This window comes from Alligator mississippiensis, chromosome 1, assembly GCF_030867095.1.
Source record: "Alligator mississippiensis isolate rAllMis1 chromosome 1, rAllMis1, whole genome shotgun sequence".
NCBI lineage: Eukaryota > Metazoa > Chordata > Crocodylia > Alligatoridae > Alligator > Alligator mississippiensis.
In genome coordinates, this window is record NC_081824.1 from 229,623,543 (window position 1) to 229,643,474 (window position 19,932).

General features: G+C 42.7%; 1 protein-coding gene across 2 annotated transcripts in view; it reads right to left on the minus strand.

Annotated features, from left to right (window-relative positions):
- The window catches only part of CFAP61 (cilia and flagella associated protein 61), a 241,240-nt gene that overhangs the window by 148,189 nt on the left and 73,119 nt on the right, over window positions 1-19,932 (minus strand). For both annotated transcript variants that reach the window (XM_019491015.1, XM_019491016.1), the window contains 4 exons: window positions 12,504-12,630; window positions 12,022-12,099; window positions 9,017-9,223; window positions 4,900-5,034 (listed from right to left, as the gene is read on the minus strand). In XM_019491015.1, the coding sequence (XP_019346560.1) occupies window positions 4,900-5,034; window positions 9,017-9,223; window positions 12,022-12,099; window positions 12,504-12,630 (547 nt within the window). The remainder of the gene's footprint in view (window positions 1-4,899; window positions 5,035-9,016; window positions 9,224-12,021; window positions 12,100-12,503; window positions 12,631-19,932) is intronic.

Sequence of the window (19,932 nt, forward strand, 5' to 3'; positions counted from 1 at the left end):
ATTAAAGGGTCCTCTGATTCGATTCAGAGATTCGGACACTGAATCGGGCCCAATCTCCGCCAAATCAAATCAGGGACAAAAGCTTCGCAAAGCCTTACTGTTTATCACTCTGAGAAAGAAGGTATGGAGATTAGTAGTAGAAGAAGAGGTTCTATGAAAAGGAATTCACAGATCAGTGCTGAATTGGACATGCTGTGGTCACCAGAATGATATCTGTCCTGTCCCTTTTGATTTTCCTCAATAACCATGGAATGAGAGGAAAGGAAAAGAAGGCATATAGTAAGTCAGAACTCCAATCCAGAATAAAAACATATTAAAGACTTATCCCTACTTGCTCTCATGCAATACAGTGGGAACTTGCCAGTTTCAGAGGCAAGTAGATCCATTTTGGACATCCCTACTTTTATTGAACAGTTGGGAAATCCCAAGTGCTTTTAGGGACTGCTCATACTGCCTTAGATTCCTCATGCTCTGGTTCTGCTTGCATATTCCTCTCTCCTGTTAGAAGCAGAGCTACAAGATATGTCTGATACTTTAATGCACTATGGTTAAAATGTCCTTGCCTCTGTGAAAAGGAGTATAGAGAGTATTCTCCTTCCTGTATTTTTAACCATACTGTTGTCTACCTGACCTGCATTGATTGATAACAGAAAGAGAGCAGGGACACCTTAAAAGGCCCAACATACTACTCTGGGCTCCAGCATACTGATATGGAGTCTGTAGGCCTATAAGTTTGATAGTCTGTGAATTTCTAGATACTGTCAATGCGTCTCCATTTGGCTACATTTTGGTGATTACCACCATGGGAACAGGCCAATGAAGGACACCCTATGGAGAATGCTCTCCCTGGACATATCAAATGATCAAGCACTTCTCCTCTGTAGACAGACTGCATTTGGGATATCATATTACTCTTTGTTGAAGATGTTTAGTGAACGATGTAGCACAAGAAGTCATCCTTCCAGAAAATGCCATGAGGTCCCTGACCCTTAACAAAAACTCAGTAGACTGCTCCAGACAAGTCCTTAAATTGACTGGGGATTGCTGAAAGCTCATGAATGTTTCCTCTGGAAGGAATGTTCAGTCTAATGGGTTCTTTATCAAGTCCAATGTGCTTTTGAGTCACTCACAGTAGAATTTTGTGAGCAATTCAGGGATCACCACTCCCTGTTCATTTGCAGCTCCAGGGAGCAGTACAATGAAAAAGTCACAGGCTAAAAAGGAACACCTTCTTTGTCCTCCTCTCCTTCTGAAGTAAGATGCCAGGGAGTAAACCAAAAGTATCTTCTTAACAATGTACCATTTACCACAGACTATATTATCATTTGAAGCCTCATGTGTTGCCTTAAGGTTCCTTTTCTCCTTCTGAGAGGTAATAAATGATAGGGTTCAATGCTTTCCAAAAGACAGTTATCCTCAGACATTATACCCTGGTAACTTGATAGTTCTATACTGAAAAATAGGCTTTATGGCCAAGGATGCTGAGCCATCTTTCTTCCTCGGGGGCAGAAGAGGAGAAAGAAGAGAGAAAACTTGTAGAGAGCAGAATGCATGTACATATGAGATTATATGGTCTCCTAAAGACAAGTTATTCTATGACAGTGTCCACTCAGAATCTTCCTCTTTATGGGCAGATTGATATAAAGGCAAACCATCATTTCTTAGACACAGTAAAAGCCTCTCTCTCTCCAAGGGTGGCACAGATCAAACTGCCTTGATGCTGAGCAGGTTGTAGAACTTTTGCAGAAGGGTCTGTTTCTTCCAAGCCACTGAAGGACAGTGGAGTGATTGAAAGAGAGTGTAGGGACAAGGAAGGCAGACTCCATCACAGAACTTGGTCAGATAACTTCTAATGCTCATCCATCTATGACAGAAGTGTTCTAGCCTTGGAGGAAAATTGCTTCTTCTCAAGAAGGCTGGGTTCCATCTGTGCTGGCATCCCATTGCAAGTGAACTAACCAAGACAAAGTTTTTCTGACTTTCTGTGGCCTGAACTATTGTGGCTTCTGGCTTTGGAGCAATGAAAGGGGAACTTTACAGGCCTACTTAGCAATATCCCTATTGAGTCAATATTTAGGGGTGAATATTCCTTTTTTTATATTAAAGCACAGAAAAGGTACCACAGGGGCTGGCACATATTAAAGAACCTGAGCAAGTCACTGTGCAAAATTAACAAGATACTAAGCTGCTCTTTTGGCCTGTGAAGGTGTGTGCGCACAGACCAGAAGATATGCTTAGACAGCTCAGCTGTTAAGCCTGAAGCTGTTACTGAAAAAGAATGTGTGTTGCAAACATGAGCAGGAGAGCAAGAAACTGGAGTGAATGGAAGCAGGCAGAGAAACAGAAAGCAGGTCTCAATCTGCAATAGGAGAAAACAGGAGGCAGGTGGTGGCAGGCGAGCACTAAAGAGCACCATATGTGCACCAAAGCAAGAATTTCAACAAGTGTCTCTGCAGTAGTTGATCACAACTGACAATCCTTTGGAAGTTTCATATTTACTGAATTATAACTGCTTAACAAGTATGGCCTTTATGTTTTAAAAGACTGGCTTTTGCAGTTATGCTAATTAAAATACAAGTTGAAAGGAGATGTGGTCCTTCAAATTGGAAGCACAAAATGATTTCCATAGTGACCAGGAAGAAATACTTCTCACAATGACACTAAAACAACTCCCACCCCTCGGAAGCTGAAAAAGTCAGACTAGAAGACAGACTATCAAACAGAACTAGGACTTTTCCTTCCAAACCTATTTTGGACCCATACCAATAGTAGAGTATGAGAACCCAGCAAATCTCTTCCCCTACCTGTGTGGCTAGGAAAAAACAGTCCCATTTAGAACTGCTTGGACACAAGTGGTATCATCCTCAGGCTCTGCTTTCTTTTATTTGGATGCTGGATTGGGTTTTTTTCTCTTTGTTAATTAGTTTGCTCCAAACTCCTCCTTACCATTGCCAGCATTTGACAGCCTACTTTGCCACCCTCCCTCTCTTCTCTCCTGATATCTCTTCTACTCAGCTCCCTCGTCAATATACCCTTTCCCATTCTTTCCTTTTTCTTCCTCTGGACCTTCTATTAGCTCCTCTCCTTTATTAACCCCCACTCATCTGCCAGGTTGTAGATTTTTTTTAAAAGTTGGACTCAATGCAATTTTCAACCTGACCACTTTGAAAGTTGCTTCCCTCCTTTTCCACCCCCTCCCCCCAGTCTTTGTCTGGTCTATTTAGATCATATGTTTTTTAGAGGAGAAACCATGTTTCTATGTGTAGTGTGCCTGACTGGGATCTCCAAGTGCAAGTATGATATACAACAATCACCACATCCCTCAGATGTCAGATGACTTTATTATTTTTAGCAACAGCCTCTGATATAATTCTTCCTCACTACGGATTGCTGACTTGGCTGCAGAATTTTGCAGGAAGGAACATGATTATTCAGGGGTCTTCCTTCCTGCAAGATCTCAGTGCAGAGAGGAAATGTGATTTAACCAAGTCGGAGTAACTGAAAACGCCACAATCAGAAAGCAGAACCTGCTTCTCATTTTCAGTACTATGTTTAGGCCTTCGTGTTACCTTGTCTTGTTGTAAATTAAGATGGCCTAGCTCATGCTAGCCACAGTCCATGTTGGTTGCTCAGTAAAACAGCCAGTTCACTCATTATTTTCAAGCTGCTACTACATCAGGAAGCTATGAGCAGTAGTAGTGGACTAGAATAACCTTTGAGCTATTAGGGAATAAGTAACTCCAGACCTCTAGTGTAGATGGAAGATAATCCATTGAACATTTATGTTGGATGGCCTTTGCCAATGAGACAACTTCAATGTATTATGAAGGTAAATAGAAAGCAGTTGTAGGCAGCCAATTATGCAGCAGGCAGGCAGACAAGAGAATGCTGTACATGTAGAAGAGACGACTGTTCCATAGAACAAAACACAATCCAATTGGCTGAGATGGGTTCTGGGATTCTGGTTTGCCAGTTGCTGCCTAATTAAGAATTTTGGATGCCAAAAACCAGTGACAACATATGAACACGATAATGCTAAAGAAAATGATACATGTGATTCTGTCTCAACCAATTAGAATTAAGCAGTACATAAAGTTTTAGCATTGTGTTTCCTTCACTAAAGTACAACCACCACTAGAGAAGACCACCACAAATGTGATTTTTCTTCATGTTTTGGCTTCACCTGTTACTTCAGAGATGAACCATCTTTATGGCAGAATGCAGCCATTTAAAAATAGATTCTGTAACATACAGAATAGATGTACTCAAACCAAACTCCCAGCTTAGGATAGCAGTCATTATATGGGAATCATATAAATACACAAGGTCTTTGTAGATAAGAAGTTCTACTTTTTTTTTTCTTTTTTTTTTTACTGTTAAACAACTCCTTTCATTTTGCAGTGATTACAACATTATGCAAACCTGGACCTGGAACTGAAAAATAAATTGATGTAAACATATCAAACAGCATTTCTACTGGAGCTGTCAGAAGCACATCATTGTACTTCTTGATCTTGAGAGCATTAGACTAAGATGAAGGAAAAAATCATCATGGCAAAGAGCTGTCTATGTTTTAATTCGAATACCAATATTTTTAAATGTATTATGCATCTAAATGTTAGCAATTCCATAGGAAATCTTGCAATTCTGTGAACATTTGCTAATAGGTAATTACCATAGCATTTAATGGTGGGTGATTGTAAAGCTCAGATTGAAATATATATTTAGAAAAAGATACAGTAGTGCAAAAGCACAGCTTAGACTGTAAGGGTATGAACATCATGTTCAGTATAATTAAGAAGCAGCCTATCAACACTAAGATAGTAATGTCATCCCATCTGCCAAACCCTGCATTAGCTGGCACTATGCCCCTTGCCTGCTGCTGCTTCTGTTACCCACCTGATCCTTGGAGACCTGCTTTGATGGAGCGTTTATGCCAAGCTTTTCCAGAGGATAGACAATCTGTCGTCTTGGTCGCACGGGAACCATGTAATGAAGGGCAGATGTCAGGGAATGGGCATAGGGATTCTGAAACTGAAAGACAGCAATCTATATTTTAGCAGAGAGAATGTCAGAACAGTGCATCACAGATGTCTGTTGTATGGCTCTGCAAATACAAAATTCTTAACTCTGTTGGCTAAATCTGAGAGAAAAATCAGCAAATAAACAAACATACTCAGAGCAGAGGAATGAATTGCAGATAATTCCTGACACTAATGAAGATAATTATGAGAGTAATTACATTACTATCTCTGTGGGAATGACAGATAAACAAGTGGTTTGGTTTATGGGATTTTTCAGCACAAGTATTTTCCCCAGGAGGATATTTTTCTCCACAGTGATCATGAATCAGCTTGATTTGACCTCATTAAGCTGTGTTATCTGCTTACTGTTAACCTTTGCTTGTTTGGCAAAGCATGGTTTAAGAATTTATATAGAAAATCTATACTGACTAAAATGTCAATTTCATCCAAGTGATAAATGTTAATAAACAGGCATAAACCTGAAATGAACAACCCTCCCCCATGTTAATTTGAATAGCACAGGTCATTAGAAACAGCTTTCTTCTAGCATGACAGAACCAATTAAAACTCATAACGCAACAAGACAAAATAGGTGATTTGGAGGAAATATAGAGTCAGCATTAATGCAGTGTAAAATTTCACCGAGGTGCCTTTGAAAGTCTATACCACACCCACAAATACCAAAATAATTCACTATGATTAATGTTAACACAATCCAAATTGCACACAATGATATATTATAATTTATAATGCCATGTACTAGAAAACATAGATGAATTAAAAGTAACTTGCTTTACCTGACAAATAGACCAAGCAAAAAACATTAGCAAGATTAAAATGGTCTCTTCCATCCACCCATTTTCTTTCTAGAACTATAATTTTGCCACAAGAGAACCTTGAGAACAAACTGCTGCTCAAGGCACTTACTAAAACTGCACAGAGTAGTAATCTGTGCAGAAGAACACAGGCTAAAAAAGCAAAAAATTCCTTCTGAAAAATGTATATGCCTATTTTGTCAAGACTCATATGTTAAAAAAATAGACGGGGACTTAGATATTTCTGAAAATTTTACCCTAGGTGACTTAGGGTCAAATCCAAATGTCAGAGGCAAGGATTTCTTAGGGTGATACTTTTTATTGGACCAACTATGCAGTTGGGATAAAGTTAGACAAACTTTCGAATTCAAGACCATCTTTCTCAGGTCATCTTCCTCATATCTTGCATTCCAAAGCTTGTCTAATTATCCCAACTACGTAGTTGGTCCAATAAAAGGATCAACTTTTTTGAACTTTAATTTAAGTTCAAAATTCTAAATCCATTCATGTCCAAAAAAGTGATCCAGAAAAATACTGAGCCATGAAGTCATGAAATTCATTCAGTGCCTGTATTTTGGACCACATAGTTCCTTAGGTGCTTATAGTTGGGCTTTATATACATGCTTAGGAAACTAGGGGCATTTATACATGTGTTCTGGGAGCAAAGAGGGGGAGGAGGGGATCACTTTAATTAGAGCAGCTCTGAGAGCTGCTTTAATTAAAGCACCTGGAACATCTCATGCATCAGTGTCCCTGCACTTCAAAATGGTGCCGGGGCACTTCAACTAAAGCTTGTCAAAAGAGCTTTAGTTAAAGTGCCCTGCTTCCATTTTGAAGTGTGGGGACGCTGATACACAAGATGGCAGAGACTGCTGGAACATGGCAATTACTACACTTCAGCAGACTTGGTTAATCAAGTCTGCTTCAACACACTGTAATTACAGCGTGCTGGAGCAACCTCACTGCTCGTGTATAGGCACCATAGGTGTCTAATTCCCATCTAAGCTCTCTTGCAAGCTAGAATGGAAGTGGACTGGTGCTTAAACTTTCCCCAAGTCTCCAGAAGGGTCCAATGTGTTAAGTATTCCAAGAGCATGTCTAACTTATAACAGCAGCATTGCATCTAATACAAAGGCAGAACATAGGGCTGGGTGGCACCTTAGAGACTCGTTCAGAGAGGCATGAGCTTTCATAGGCAATAGCCTACTTTGTCAGATGTAAAAGGAGTGCTACATATGGTCACCTTCATTCCAAAACATGGTTGTAGAAGAGGCAGTGATGCTGCCCATGTTTTGCATACCAAGTTAGTGGTTAGAGCGCTTACCCAGGAAGTGGTAAGACTGGGGTTCTGGGCTCTCTTCAGCCTAAGGAGATGGGTTTGAACCCATAGCCAAGACTGCAAGAGTAATGGGTCCAGAAGGACAGCAAATAAGAGCAAGGCAGAATCTGCAGCATGGCAGTTAGGGCACCCAGATGAGAGAGGTTAGATGTAGAGCCCAGTCTCGGCTTTGAGGCTCATTTCATTTTTCTAACTGATGGCTGTCCCCTGTAAAATGCATAAAAAATTCTGGGAGCTGTGGAAAGTGCTCTCACCTAGGCTATTCTGTAGCTTGATGGGTAGAACACTCTCCTGGGAAATGGGTGATGTGATTTTGAATCCCTCAGGCTGAGGAGGGCCTCCATTTCAGCTCTGCATTTCCTGGGTGAATGATCTAACAATTAAACTACTATGCAAAAGGTAAGCAGCACTACACCCTGTTAGGCACCTACTCCAGAAGGAAAAGCTAAGTTCTCTGGATTCCAAATTAATGCAGGCACATTAGCTCCAGAAAGCAAGAGGAGTTCAGACACAATGCAGTGCTTAGCATTTCCTATGGACTCTGAATTCCATTATCTCTAAATTGTCCTTTAGACACCCTTATCTCTCCCCAGTTTCTTTATAGAGCAGTGGTGCGCACACTTTTTGCTCTGCAGGCTGGATGGGCAGTGTCTGATCCATCCATGGGCTGGATCTGGGCAGTGGGCGCAGCCTAGGGTGGGGCGGACCCAACAGGGCCTGATCCAGAAATGTGGAAGTGGGGGGGGGGGGAAGCTAGCCTAGCCTCGATCCAGCCACATGGGAGTAGAGAGTGTAGCCCAGTCTTGATCAGCTGTGCAGAAAGAAGGGGGAATGGCTCAGCCCTAACCCAGCTGTGCAGGGAAGGGGACATGGCCCAGTCCTGATTCAGCCACATGGGAGGTGGGGCATGATTTAGCCCCAACCTGGGGGTGTGGGACTTGGGAATTTGGCAATGGTGAGGGATGGTAGAATTAATTGTGACTGCTTCCCTGCCACCAAATTTGCTGACCCATGGGGAGCCCCATGTGCTGGATGCCATGGCTCTGCAGGCTGGATTTGACCCACAGGCCAGAGGTTGAGCACCCATCATTTAGAGTGATAAAATGCCTAAGCCTGTCTACTGGATTATTCTTGGGAGGTGCCCAAGTCTCCCTATTGACTATGTATGAACCCTAGATGCCTAAGCCAAGTTCAGTTGGATTACGTTCATGGAGCCAGGCACCTAAACTTTAGACATTCCAATTGCTAAATTTAGGTGTTCCAACCCTTAAGTGGAGATTTCCCCAGTTAATGTTTGAAATGTGCTTCAGCTATATAGCCATGATGGATCAAAAGATGGAGTAAAAAACATGCCTGAGCTTGTTATTTGGATGTCACATTCTGGTGTGCAAGGAGCAAATACGTTTTCTATCCCTGCTACTTCTTCCTAAAACAGGTACATTGAGAGTGGATAGGAAATGGCAGAGCCTTGGCTGCAGCCCCTGATCAGTGGAGCTGAGGGGGGTAATATGAGGCCTTTATGGACAAAAAGTCCTCTCCTCTGAAGCAAGTGGAGAGGACTTCAGAAGAGAGGACAAAAAGTCCTCTCCTCTGAAGCAAGTGAGGTAGCAGGTAACATATCTTCACTGAGGCATGATTCCCATATTGTGATAGCACAGGAGCAGCACAGTCAGAGCACTAGCCGTTCAACACAAATACAGATTACATGAGAGATGAACAAGGTGTTGTTTGCACAGTCAGAGGGAGGAGGGCAAAGAGGGAGAGAGAGGAGGAAGAAAAAGGTATACTGCACAACAGTATAATATTTTTAAAATAAAATAATTGTCTTTTGGTTTTACCTTGCCTTCTTCAGACTGTGGATAAATAGGGTAATAAAGACAAGACTTGTAGGCTAAGCGGAGGATTTCCTTCAAAAAATATTTGGTATAATGATGGAATATGGGATTTAGAGCAAAGTGGTAAAGATGGCCATGTTCTTCCTTCTGGTGATGATTAAAGTAAATAAAATCTTCAATGTTGTAATGTGAACGAATATATTCAATATCCTACAAAATAAGAAGTCTGGAATCAGCACTGGTGGGAAAAGTTATGCTTTCACAATAAAAGATGTGCCAACAGGCTGCCTTTCTATTTCTTTAAATGATTAAATTTGAACACAGAAGCAAGACCACCTCGAGAGCTTTTCATGACCGGCTACAAAATGTTCCTTGACATTCTTTCGTCTGTATCAAAAGCTATTTTTTGTAATTCTCCAGGCTTTATTTACTATGGAATGTGTCTGACCCATCTCTAAATTACATGAGCCCCTGACATTGTTCAATGGACATGTACCAAAAAAAGTTTTCTATTGTACAGGGTTCCAGAAAGAGTGACAGCTTGTCCTCTTCCATGTATAAAGCCAAGCGGAAGAAAAAAGCTCTACAAGGAATTCCTTGCAATGACTGGTTCAACCTGATATTTGAATTCATCTAATTTAGGCACCTTAAAGTAGCTGTGACAACCCCTCATCACAAGGCATTAAAAATAAAAAGATATCTTTGAAAATAATGGTGATTGCTCCTTATTTTAAAAAATGAAAATCTTGCAAAAAAGGACCATATTTTTGCCTTTTTAGAGTAAGCAAAATGGTGAGAAAGTTTTCAATCTGCTGCAACCAGTGTAAAACAGAACAGAAAATATTTATTCTTCTTACCCATCTTGCAATTTTATTTTTCTAATCCAAAAATGAACATGAATTTCTGCTTTATAAGTGAGACACAATACTCAGAAACTATTTTGAAAAAGTGGATTTTAGGTGAGTGCAAGTACCATTTTCAGTATGTAAGGGGAAATTCCTTTTCTACTTTGAAAAATAGGAACCAAAGTACACAGTGGCCATATCTACACATGCACTTTACTGCAGAGTAGATTAATTAGCTGCGCAATAAAGCATCAGCATCTACTTGTGTGATGGGATTAGGCTCCAGTAAACTAATTTACATCAGCATAAAATAGTACTGTTGGTGACAGTACTATCTTACACTGGGGTAATTTACTTCAACTAAACGCATGTGTAGATGCTGATTGCAGGTGCAAATTGTGCTGGTCAGCCCAGCCAGCCAGGCGGGGGCCAGGCTCCTGCCTGCCACCTAACCACACGGCTCTGCACTTTTAGCACCCTCATGCCCCAGCCAGCCCCTCTGCCAACACTGCTACTCAGAGCCCCGGACTGACCCCACCATATCCATTGCCAACCTGGGCCTGCTCTGCCCTGGTTCATACTGCTGTTGCCCCGGGCACATGTGTAGGTGCTGTGCCCAGGAGTAGTTTACTCCAGCTCCAATTGCTCAGGAGTTTATTGCTTTGCATTAACACAGAGGTGGGCAATTATTTTAAGCAGAGGGCTGCTTACCGAGTTTTGGCAAGCCATTGAGGGCTACATGGGTAGTCCTGCCTCTTGACAGGTGCCCTGTCCCCTGGGCACCATCTTGCACCCCCTAATCCCTGACCTTTGCCACCAGAAGGCCCTCCCCTTGCTCCTCAGAAGTATTCCTTTCAGCAAAGGGGTCTGCCATCTTGGAACCACAAAAATACCAAATTATATTCTAAAAATCAAACATACTACAATATTCATTAATTTCATTTCAAAAAGTATTTTTGTCCTGATTTACATGTGTTTGTGTAGTGTACATAGAGGTGATGGTATAATAGCTTAAAATGAAGTCTTATTTGTGTATATTGTCAGACAGTGTGAGTGGGTGGGTATAGGTTTGTGGGTGTGTGTGGGGTTTGTGGTGGGGTGGATAGGTGTGGGGGCATGTGTGTATGGGGAAGCATGTGGGTGTGTGTATGGATGTGTGGGGGGGTATGGGGTTTGTGGGGGGACTCTGAGTGTGTGGGGGGAGGGTTTGCCCAGCTCCTCCCTCTCCCTGCTCGCACAAGGAGAAGGGGGACCCAGCCCAGCTCCACAGAGCCTCCGCTGGCCCACATCCCACGCTCCTGCCATCGCTGGCCCGGTGCACCAGCAGGGGCCCTGCACTCCCGCCCAGTTGTTGCTGCACTCTGTGCATCAACTCACTGTCCCTTCTCCCCCACTTGCCGCAGCCATTTTCCCACTCCCCACCCCATGCTGGCCAGCTGCTTTGGCACCATATGGTTCCTGGCTGCAGTGCCAGGGACCGCAGGACTGCCTCCCTCCCCCCATCCTTATCTGTATTTCCCTCAGCGCAGGGAGGCAGGAACAGCCCCAGGTTCCCAGGCCAGAAGCCCCTGGTAGTCAGAGGCTTCCTGCTACTCTGGCTGCTTAATCCTGCTGTCAGCTCCCCCTGGGTCCTACTGCCTCTGGCTCCTGTCATCTTTGACAGGCAGTCAGGAAAGATTAATATTAATTTTCAAAAAATTTTTGGGCCCCCATGGGCTAGTTAGAGTGGCCTGGTGGGCTGGATCCAGCCCACGGGCCATATTTTGCCTGCCTCTGCATTAAACACACATGTAGATGCACCCAGTTGTAGCAACAGGATAAAAAAAAACAACAAGTCTTTTTTGGAGGAAGAATGGCCTTGTGTTAGGATACCAGACCAAGCTGCATGAGATTTGGGCTTGATTCTCTGTTCCACACAGATTTCTGGTGTTCTCTGTGCCTCAATTTCCCTTTCACAAAAGAGGACAATAATCCTTAGATTTTGAACTCTTTGAAGCAGGGACCTCCACTAATATTTTTCTGTATAGTGCCAAGCAAAAATGGCCTTGGTTGTGGTTTCTGTACACATTTGTGTAATACAAATAATAAAACAGTCAACATTTCACTGGGGTTCAGGGCACATCCCAAATGGGAGAATGAAAAAAAAGTTCAGATGAGATTTACCATTTCATTTCTGACAACAGACACACCAACTATTTGATCCGAAACTTCTGCTACAAATGCCTGGACTGGTGCCCCATCCTGAAAGACAAGTAACAAATGTGAACACCTATGCTGATCATTGATTAACACACAATATTAGAATTCTGATCTTAACTGTGCATTTCAATAATATACTGTTGATTAACTCAAACTCCCACTAGCCGTTCTGTATGCCACCCACTTAAATAACCTCTCTCCAAGCAAGGGTCCAGTCCTGCAATGAGTTCCATGAAGACAGGCCACTTTGGACAGGCAGACCAATGCTGAAGTTTAGAGGACTGATCATTATTTTCATGGAAGTCAGGGTCATCTCCACATCCCCCAATGATTCCACTGGTAAAGATTTAAACCCCAGGAAAGATTTTTTAGCAAATAGCATGTTTCATTTTAGACAATACAATGGAAAACTACATGTACATATAGTACCTGCAGCATGTACTCACTGGATCTCTGCGAGCCAGAGTGAAGATCCTTAAGTCATCTAGTATACTTTTATTCAAGTCAAGGGTTTTAATGAGTATTTCAACAGCAGGTAGATCACTGGTTGTGGCTCTTCTTACATTAAATGACCTATTAGAGAACACAGGCATGAAAAGCCTGCTCTGCTGACAAATAAAAGATTTAATTTATGAAGTCTAACAGGCCATGGTCTGTGAACACTACATCCACACAGTTTTTTAAAGATAAAATGAGTGCATCCATGCAAATTATTTCAAATATGTAAAATACATTACATTATTTATATAAAATATCACATAAGGACATGCGGAAAACTTGGTGCTGGGATATTCTAATCCAGAGTTATTGTACTGCTTCCTGGTTTGTTTTTTCTCCATACAGCCCCCTGCAATGCATCTGTACAGGAAAATCTAGCGAACCCCTTCACAGTAGTGTCACATTACATTTGCAGTATTCATAAACTAATTATATATCTACATTCTAAGATGATTATGTCACAGCTGCACTTCCACCATAGCTACTACTAAATATTTAAAGTTAAGAACAGGAAAACCTTGTTAATTTGAAATGCAAGGGACCAAAAATACTGACTTGGAAATAAATGGGTTTGAATTATCCAAATTACTATGGGTACATACAGACTTAGTTCACCCACAGACTATCTTAGTTCACCTAGAGTTAGGTACATCTAAGTGTGGAACTGTCCTGCCAACCCCTCCCAAGCACACCTAACTCCCCTGTGGTCCTGCCATCCCTGATCCCACAAAACCGCCCCTAATCCTGCCAAACCCTTGCCATGCCTGCAGACCCACTAACCCATTTCTGCCAAACTGCCCCCAATCTCGCCAACCCCCATTCCACCAAATGACCCTGATCCAACTTCTGATCCTGCCAAACCACTTCTGATCCTTCTAACCCATGATTGCCAAACTGCCCCCGATCCCACCAATGCCCCCCATCTTTCATAGGCCCACTAACCCCTGATTGCACCAAAATGCTGCCAATATCACTAACCCCTGGGCCTGCCAAACTGTTTTCAGGGGGGTTATGGTTCAATGGACCAGAAAATGTCTTCAAATTTCAAAGTAGCTGTATTTCATACTGTCTATATCATAAAGCATGTAAAAACCTATCTTTTCAGCTGGGGAATGACAATAGCTTTGAAGTACTCAATACTTTGAACTATATGATATTGAACTGATAAGGTTTTCCTGTGCACATGTAAGTGTTTATTGGACTGGGGCCTCAGATGGATAACCAAAATGAAGAATATATCTAACTTGCTCAAACAGAATTGTTATTACATTCTAAACAAAAACTGTTGGAAGGTTACTTTTCTTTTCATTTGAATGGTAAAACAACAGGCCTTAAACCTAACCTATGACTGCTGAATCAAGAGTTAAAAGAAACAGATTCATTTGGAACATTAGCTCAAACAGTGAATATACAAACAAGAGGAGGGACTAACAGGCAGGAAGCATGAGATACTTGCAGGGATACAATGCAGTAAAAGTGACCAGGATTTTGGTCTGCTACAAGGGTCTAAACCAAGGGGCAGGCAAAGTCCAGTCCACAGGCTAGATTGGGCCTGTGGCAGACTTCATTTCTTAGCACCCCATGCAAGCGTCACTGCAGCCAGTTTCCATGGACACCCCAGCAGCAGCAGGACTGACAGCACGGGGCCAGGGTTTCCACGAAGAACAGCCCCAGCAGTGCTGGCAGGGCATGCAGTTGGGGAGGAAGCTACTCCAGGGGTGGGATCTTGCAGCAGTGACAGCACGGTCTGGAGCTGGGGCAGAGCTGCGATCTGCTGCCCGCATACCCTGGGCAAGGACATGCAGGCAGCGCATTGCAGCTCTGCCCCAGCTCTGGACCAGGTTGTCACTACTGCAAGATCCCAGCCCTGGCCACAGAGCAGCTCCCCACTGTGATGAAAGGTGCCTTGAGTGGGGGTTCCCCAAGTGGCGTACTATCCGTCCAACATGGAGCCCCTCCCCTCAACTCGCCTGCCATGACTTGGTGTTATTGGATGAAGGGAGGGTTCAGTGGAGAGCTTCTTCCTGGGGGGCACCTGGGGACAGCAGTATTCACAGTTCAGGTGCGATGTTCCATGGGGCTCCGCCTCCCCTACACCTCGTCCACTTACCAAGTGGATGGGTGCCAACAGTGTGGTTTGGTCGTACTCGATCGACCCCTGCTTGCCTAGGGGGAACCCGTGTCAGCGTGAGTCCTGTCGGAGACCTGTCAGGCTTCCCCAAGGGGTAGCCTTTCCGCTGCAGAGACCAGCAAGCTGGACTCGAGTTGGCTGGCACCTGCTTCAGCACCTCTGAGTAGGGCGCTTTTGGTTCTGTTCCTATTTTTGTTTATCAGCAAAAATAGACCACTGGGGAGGAGAGGGGTGTGGAGTTGCCTTCTTCATCCCAGCCTGCTGCAGGGGGCTCAATTTCTTCCCCTGCTCTGCCTGCCGGCATTGAGCCGGCTGTACTGCAGCTGCCTGCTCCAGAAGCCTCAGCACGTCTGGCATGCTCCATGCCAGTGTGCTCCCTTGCTCTCTCCACCCCCCGGGTTCCAGTGGGGCTTTTAAATCTTCCCGTGGCAGCCAGAATGGCTGCCGTGATTGGCTCAGCTTTTCCCGGCCTGGGGAACAGCTGATTAAACAGCCGGCATAACACTGGCTCGCATGGCCACAGCTGCGGTTCCTGCTCTGGCTCCAGCTCCGGCTCTGGCTCCGGCTCCGGCTGAGCCCCTGGAGGTAACGTTCCCCTGCGGAGGGCTGTTTGTGGGGTTTGGGGCCCACGGGGACTGCTCTCTCCCCTTCGGGAGCCTGTGGGGGTGATTTGCCACCACACCCACCCAGCTGTGCACCCGCCACCACCGCTGGGGCCAGTCTCCATGGAAACCCTGGCCCCGCACTGTCACAGTGCCACTGCTCCTGGTGTCTCCATGGAAACCAGCTACAGTGATACAGGCAGGGGCTGCTGGGCAATGGAGTCTGGCCACTGGCCAGATCCACCATTTTGCCCACCCCTGCTCTAAACAGGCCAGAAAATAACGTTGTACTAGTGCTGAGAGCAGAAAGCATGGGTAAGAATGCAGAACATTTTCCATCTATTCTTATTTTCTTAGTAGGGTTGGAGTGATGTTGTAGTCATGATGGTTCCAAATTATGAGTTTTTCATGTTGTTAATTTGCTATTGTAAACAGTGAATTTCAATATTCTCAGTGTTATAGTAGGTTCTTCTCATCTTCCTTAGGTATCATCCCTTGTACTTGAAATGATCATTTTGTTTAATCATTGTCATAGCTTCTATTAGAGCTGGTAACCAGATATAAAAGGTGTTGTTTACAATCTATGGTGAAGATGACCTGAATAAATGCTATTCTCTTCTCCTTTGGTATCATGCTCCATACTTCCCAGTACCAAAAGTGACTGTAGCTCTTATTAGATTCATTTTGGCCTCTTCCAGTGTCTGTGCTCCAGATAAGTACAGCTACTCTTCACTTAACATCATAGTTATGTTCTTGAAAAATTTGACTTTAAGCAAAACGATGTTAAGTGAATCCAGTTACATCACAGTAGTTAGCTACTAGCAGGTGGCAGTCAAACGACATTATAATCGAACACTGCATGACTTTAAACAAGCATGTTCTCTAACAGCTCAGCAACATAATAATGAACCAACGTTAACTGGGACAACATTAAGTGAGGAGTACCGGTACAGCACATTTAAACTACTAAAGATGGAGAATGGTAGACAGATGCTAGAGAAGCCTTGCTCCAGTCTTTGAAGATCTTTGAAAGTTAGGACTTAAACCATGAAATGAACACTAAAATGAAAGGGGAGCCAATAGGGGTATCCCTGCCAATAGGGGTATCCCTGCAATTAGTTCCACTTAGTAGATGCAAGCTGCTAAATGTTGGAAAGATGGAGTTTGATGAGCCTTGACTAATAGGCTAGGTACAGGGCACTTAGAATAATCTCTGGGGCATTTCCAGTAGTCAATCCAGCAGGTGATGATGATGATGATGATGATGATGAACACATGGATCATGGTTGTCAAGCCTTTGTCCAAAAGAGAGGCGTTAAGTCTTATGATTTGGCAGTGGACTAAAGAATTCCTGGCTATCACTGGTTCCCTGTTTTCAAGGACCTAGGACAGGTCTCAATAATGCTTATAGACTTTGTATTAGTTTAATAACTGGGGGAAAGAGGGGAGAGGTATTGCATGCACTACTAAGTAGCTAAAAGCATTGCTATTCAATTGCTGGAATTTACAAACCATGCTGTTCAAGCACAGGGGTCTGTAAACTCAGGAGGCAAAACACATCTATGTCTTAGAAACTCTGGATGATTAAGTCTACGTGAAGGAATTGATAGAGCCTATTGGGAAGCTGACAGAGGCTGTTACCTGTGCAATCCCATTAGCCTAAAAGCAGGTGTTAGCTGTGCAGCGTGAAGCCTGTAAATAGTCCAGAGCTGATAAGCTGGCACAAAGGGTACGTAAGACTAAAAACCTATGCAGCTCCAGTCAGTGACCTGGGGGCAGATCTTCGGTGGGTGTAATTTGTCATATCTCTTCATTTAGGTGGAGCCATGATAATTTACACCAGCTGTGACTCTTTCCCCTGTTCTCTGCTATGTAAGCTTCATTCATACCTCGACAGGAAGGGGTTAGGTCTGACTTCATAAATCAAGTGCTTTGATTAAGTGAGGCTCAAACACTCAAGGTTGGATGGTAGCTTTGGTTCATTGAGTTTACATTGAGATAAAAAAAAATACCAATGAAGGTTTTTTGCCCAAAGTTAACTAAGCTCCTTACTTTATACCATGGATATAGCCAATCCTGTTTTCCTTTTTTTCAATTTAAACTGTGGTGCATTACTGTTTAGGCCATAAAAAATTACTGAAACATTTCCAAGCTACCAAAAATAATGCTAATATCTTTAAAAAAAAATACTACTGCCTTCAATCTGAATTTTGCCAGGAAAATCGTGGACCTAAACTTTGAACTATTTCAACATGTTTGTTTGTTAGCTTGAGGCATCTAAAGGATGCATTAGACTGCAAGCATGCACTTCAAATTAAAACTGTAATTAAGTCTTTCTAACTGCTGAACTATACACCTATTGAATTTTACATAAGCTTCAACTCAGACTATTTTTAACACATTTCTATATACTCAGTTAAACACAGGATCAAATAGGGAGCCATGGAGCAGCACACAAGACAGTAAAGCAGCAAACCAAGCCAGCCCCATAGTCCTCAATCATGTTATCTCGACTCCTCAGCTCCTTAGCTTCATTTACCTCTATATAACATATTTATATTCATAAATCTGCTTAAGCAAATCAGACAGTTAGATGGACAAGAGGTAGCATTTGTATCCACAATTAACTACAGGAAGCAATTTTTTTGGCATGAATAAAATAGCACCTGCAAAAAATGGAGGATGCTTAACAAAAAATCAGGTCTATTGTGAGTACGAATGGCTAGTAAAGCGTATCCTAGGTCTATGTATGCTCATTTCTTTCCCAGGGAGGAATTAACCCACTCCAGAAGCCCAATTCCTTTGACTGCTCAGAAGCCCTATTATTATTATTATGCTTTTTACTGAAAATTGAAGGAAAGTATCCATTAAGCATTTCAGCCTTTGCCTTGTCATCTGTTATTTGTTCTCCTTCCCTGTCAAGTAGCAGACCTACACTTCCATTTGCCGTACTTTTGCTTTTTGTGTGCTTAATACTTTTTCTTATTCCTTTTACAACCTTTGCTAATCAGTATCTCATTTTGTGCCTTTGCCATTCTCTCTCTGATTTTGTCCTTTCATGTCTTTACATTCCCCCTTTATTTATTCCCTGCTTTTTCTTTTAATCCATTTTATATGACTCCCTCTCCATTCACATGTCTGTTAAAAGCTAATGGTGCAACTAGAATACATTGATCTTTTACTTTTGATATTTTGCCTTTACGTCAGGGAGTGTCAGCTGTTGCACTTTAAATTATATGTTCTTCAGAAACTTCCCACTATCCTGAACTGGCTTCTTCTTTAACTTTTATGACCTTGGGGACTTTAATCACAAACTAATTTAGGTATTTGGTTTCACACACTCTTCAGAAGAAGCCAATGACAGTCTGATTCCTCTCAGCCTTCTCAGCCCTTGGAAGGAGTTTGAGAAAAGATCACTGATGACTGAACTCTCATGCTTTCATGGAAATGTCTACACCACCTGGACAGCACAAAACGTATACAGAACCTTGAAAATGTTACTTTTCATCAAAATATCAAAGAACCTGTGCTTACCAATCTCACTGTTGAATTGCTAATCAGCTGTGATGGAGATGACTGGTATTTCCTTCAATTATTTCCTCTGTGGCCAACCATAAATAGGAAAGAGGTACATTACGAATACAAAGATGCCTAAATGTCATTGTGTGGAAAGAAACATCCACTTTGACCAAGAGTAGCTGTCCAGTTACTGCATGAATTATGACTATATCACCTGAGGTGACCAAGTACAAGTTCAAAATGGAAATGCTACGGTGAAAATTATTCAACATACAGTCAAGTTAATAAACCCACTGAAGAACAGGATGTACTACCCCCCTAAGGAAGTCTATAGACCTGGTGCAGCTCTGTTGCACTAACAAAGTGGCAGAAGACATGAATCACATAGCTAAAATCATATCAGGAAACCTTATCATGCTAAGAAGCAAGAGAGGCAACATAAACCATGTCCCAAGACTCAAGGTCACTGCAAATTTGCCAGTGTCTCAGCAAACAGTAATGTTTAGAAGCACTACAAAACACAAAATTCAAGGTAAATAAGGTAATGGATGCTTAGCAATAAAGTTAACATTGTCTGCAGCTGTGTGTTTCAGAAACACGTTACTTCAAAAGGTAAGCAGGCTTTGATGAAAATTGGAAAGATATGAATAATGCAGTAAGTAGGCAGCATAAAAGTGTAGCAAGGCGCTTGAAGCAGAGGCATGCTGCAGGATAGCAGCTAAAGAGATGTTTTTATAGAGATGTATGGAATTTAAAGCCAGAAGGGACCATAAGGGTCATTTAATTTGACCTCTTGTATAATACAGGTCAAAGAACTCCAGCCAGTAATTTCTGTTCCAAGGCCATATCTCATGGTTGAGATACAGAGTATTTTTTTAGAAAGGTATACAATCCCGGTTTAAAGAGTGAGGGCCAGATTCAGTTGGGTAACCTAGGCACCTAAATTTCAAACAGTAACCCAGTTTGACCCTGCACCAGCAGACACAAAGTTTGGTAGCTGCCCAGTGGCTCATCTTCAACAGGAGGTATATAGGGTACCCCTTCCATCCCTGATTATTCTGTAGCCAGGTGGTGAGGGCACTCAAAAGAGAGCTGACAGAAGTGGACTTGAATCCCCTCAGGCTG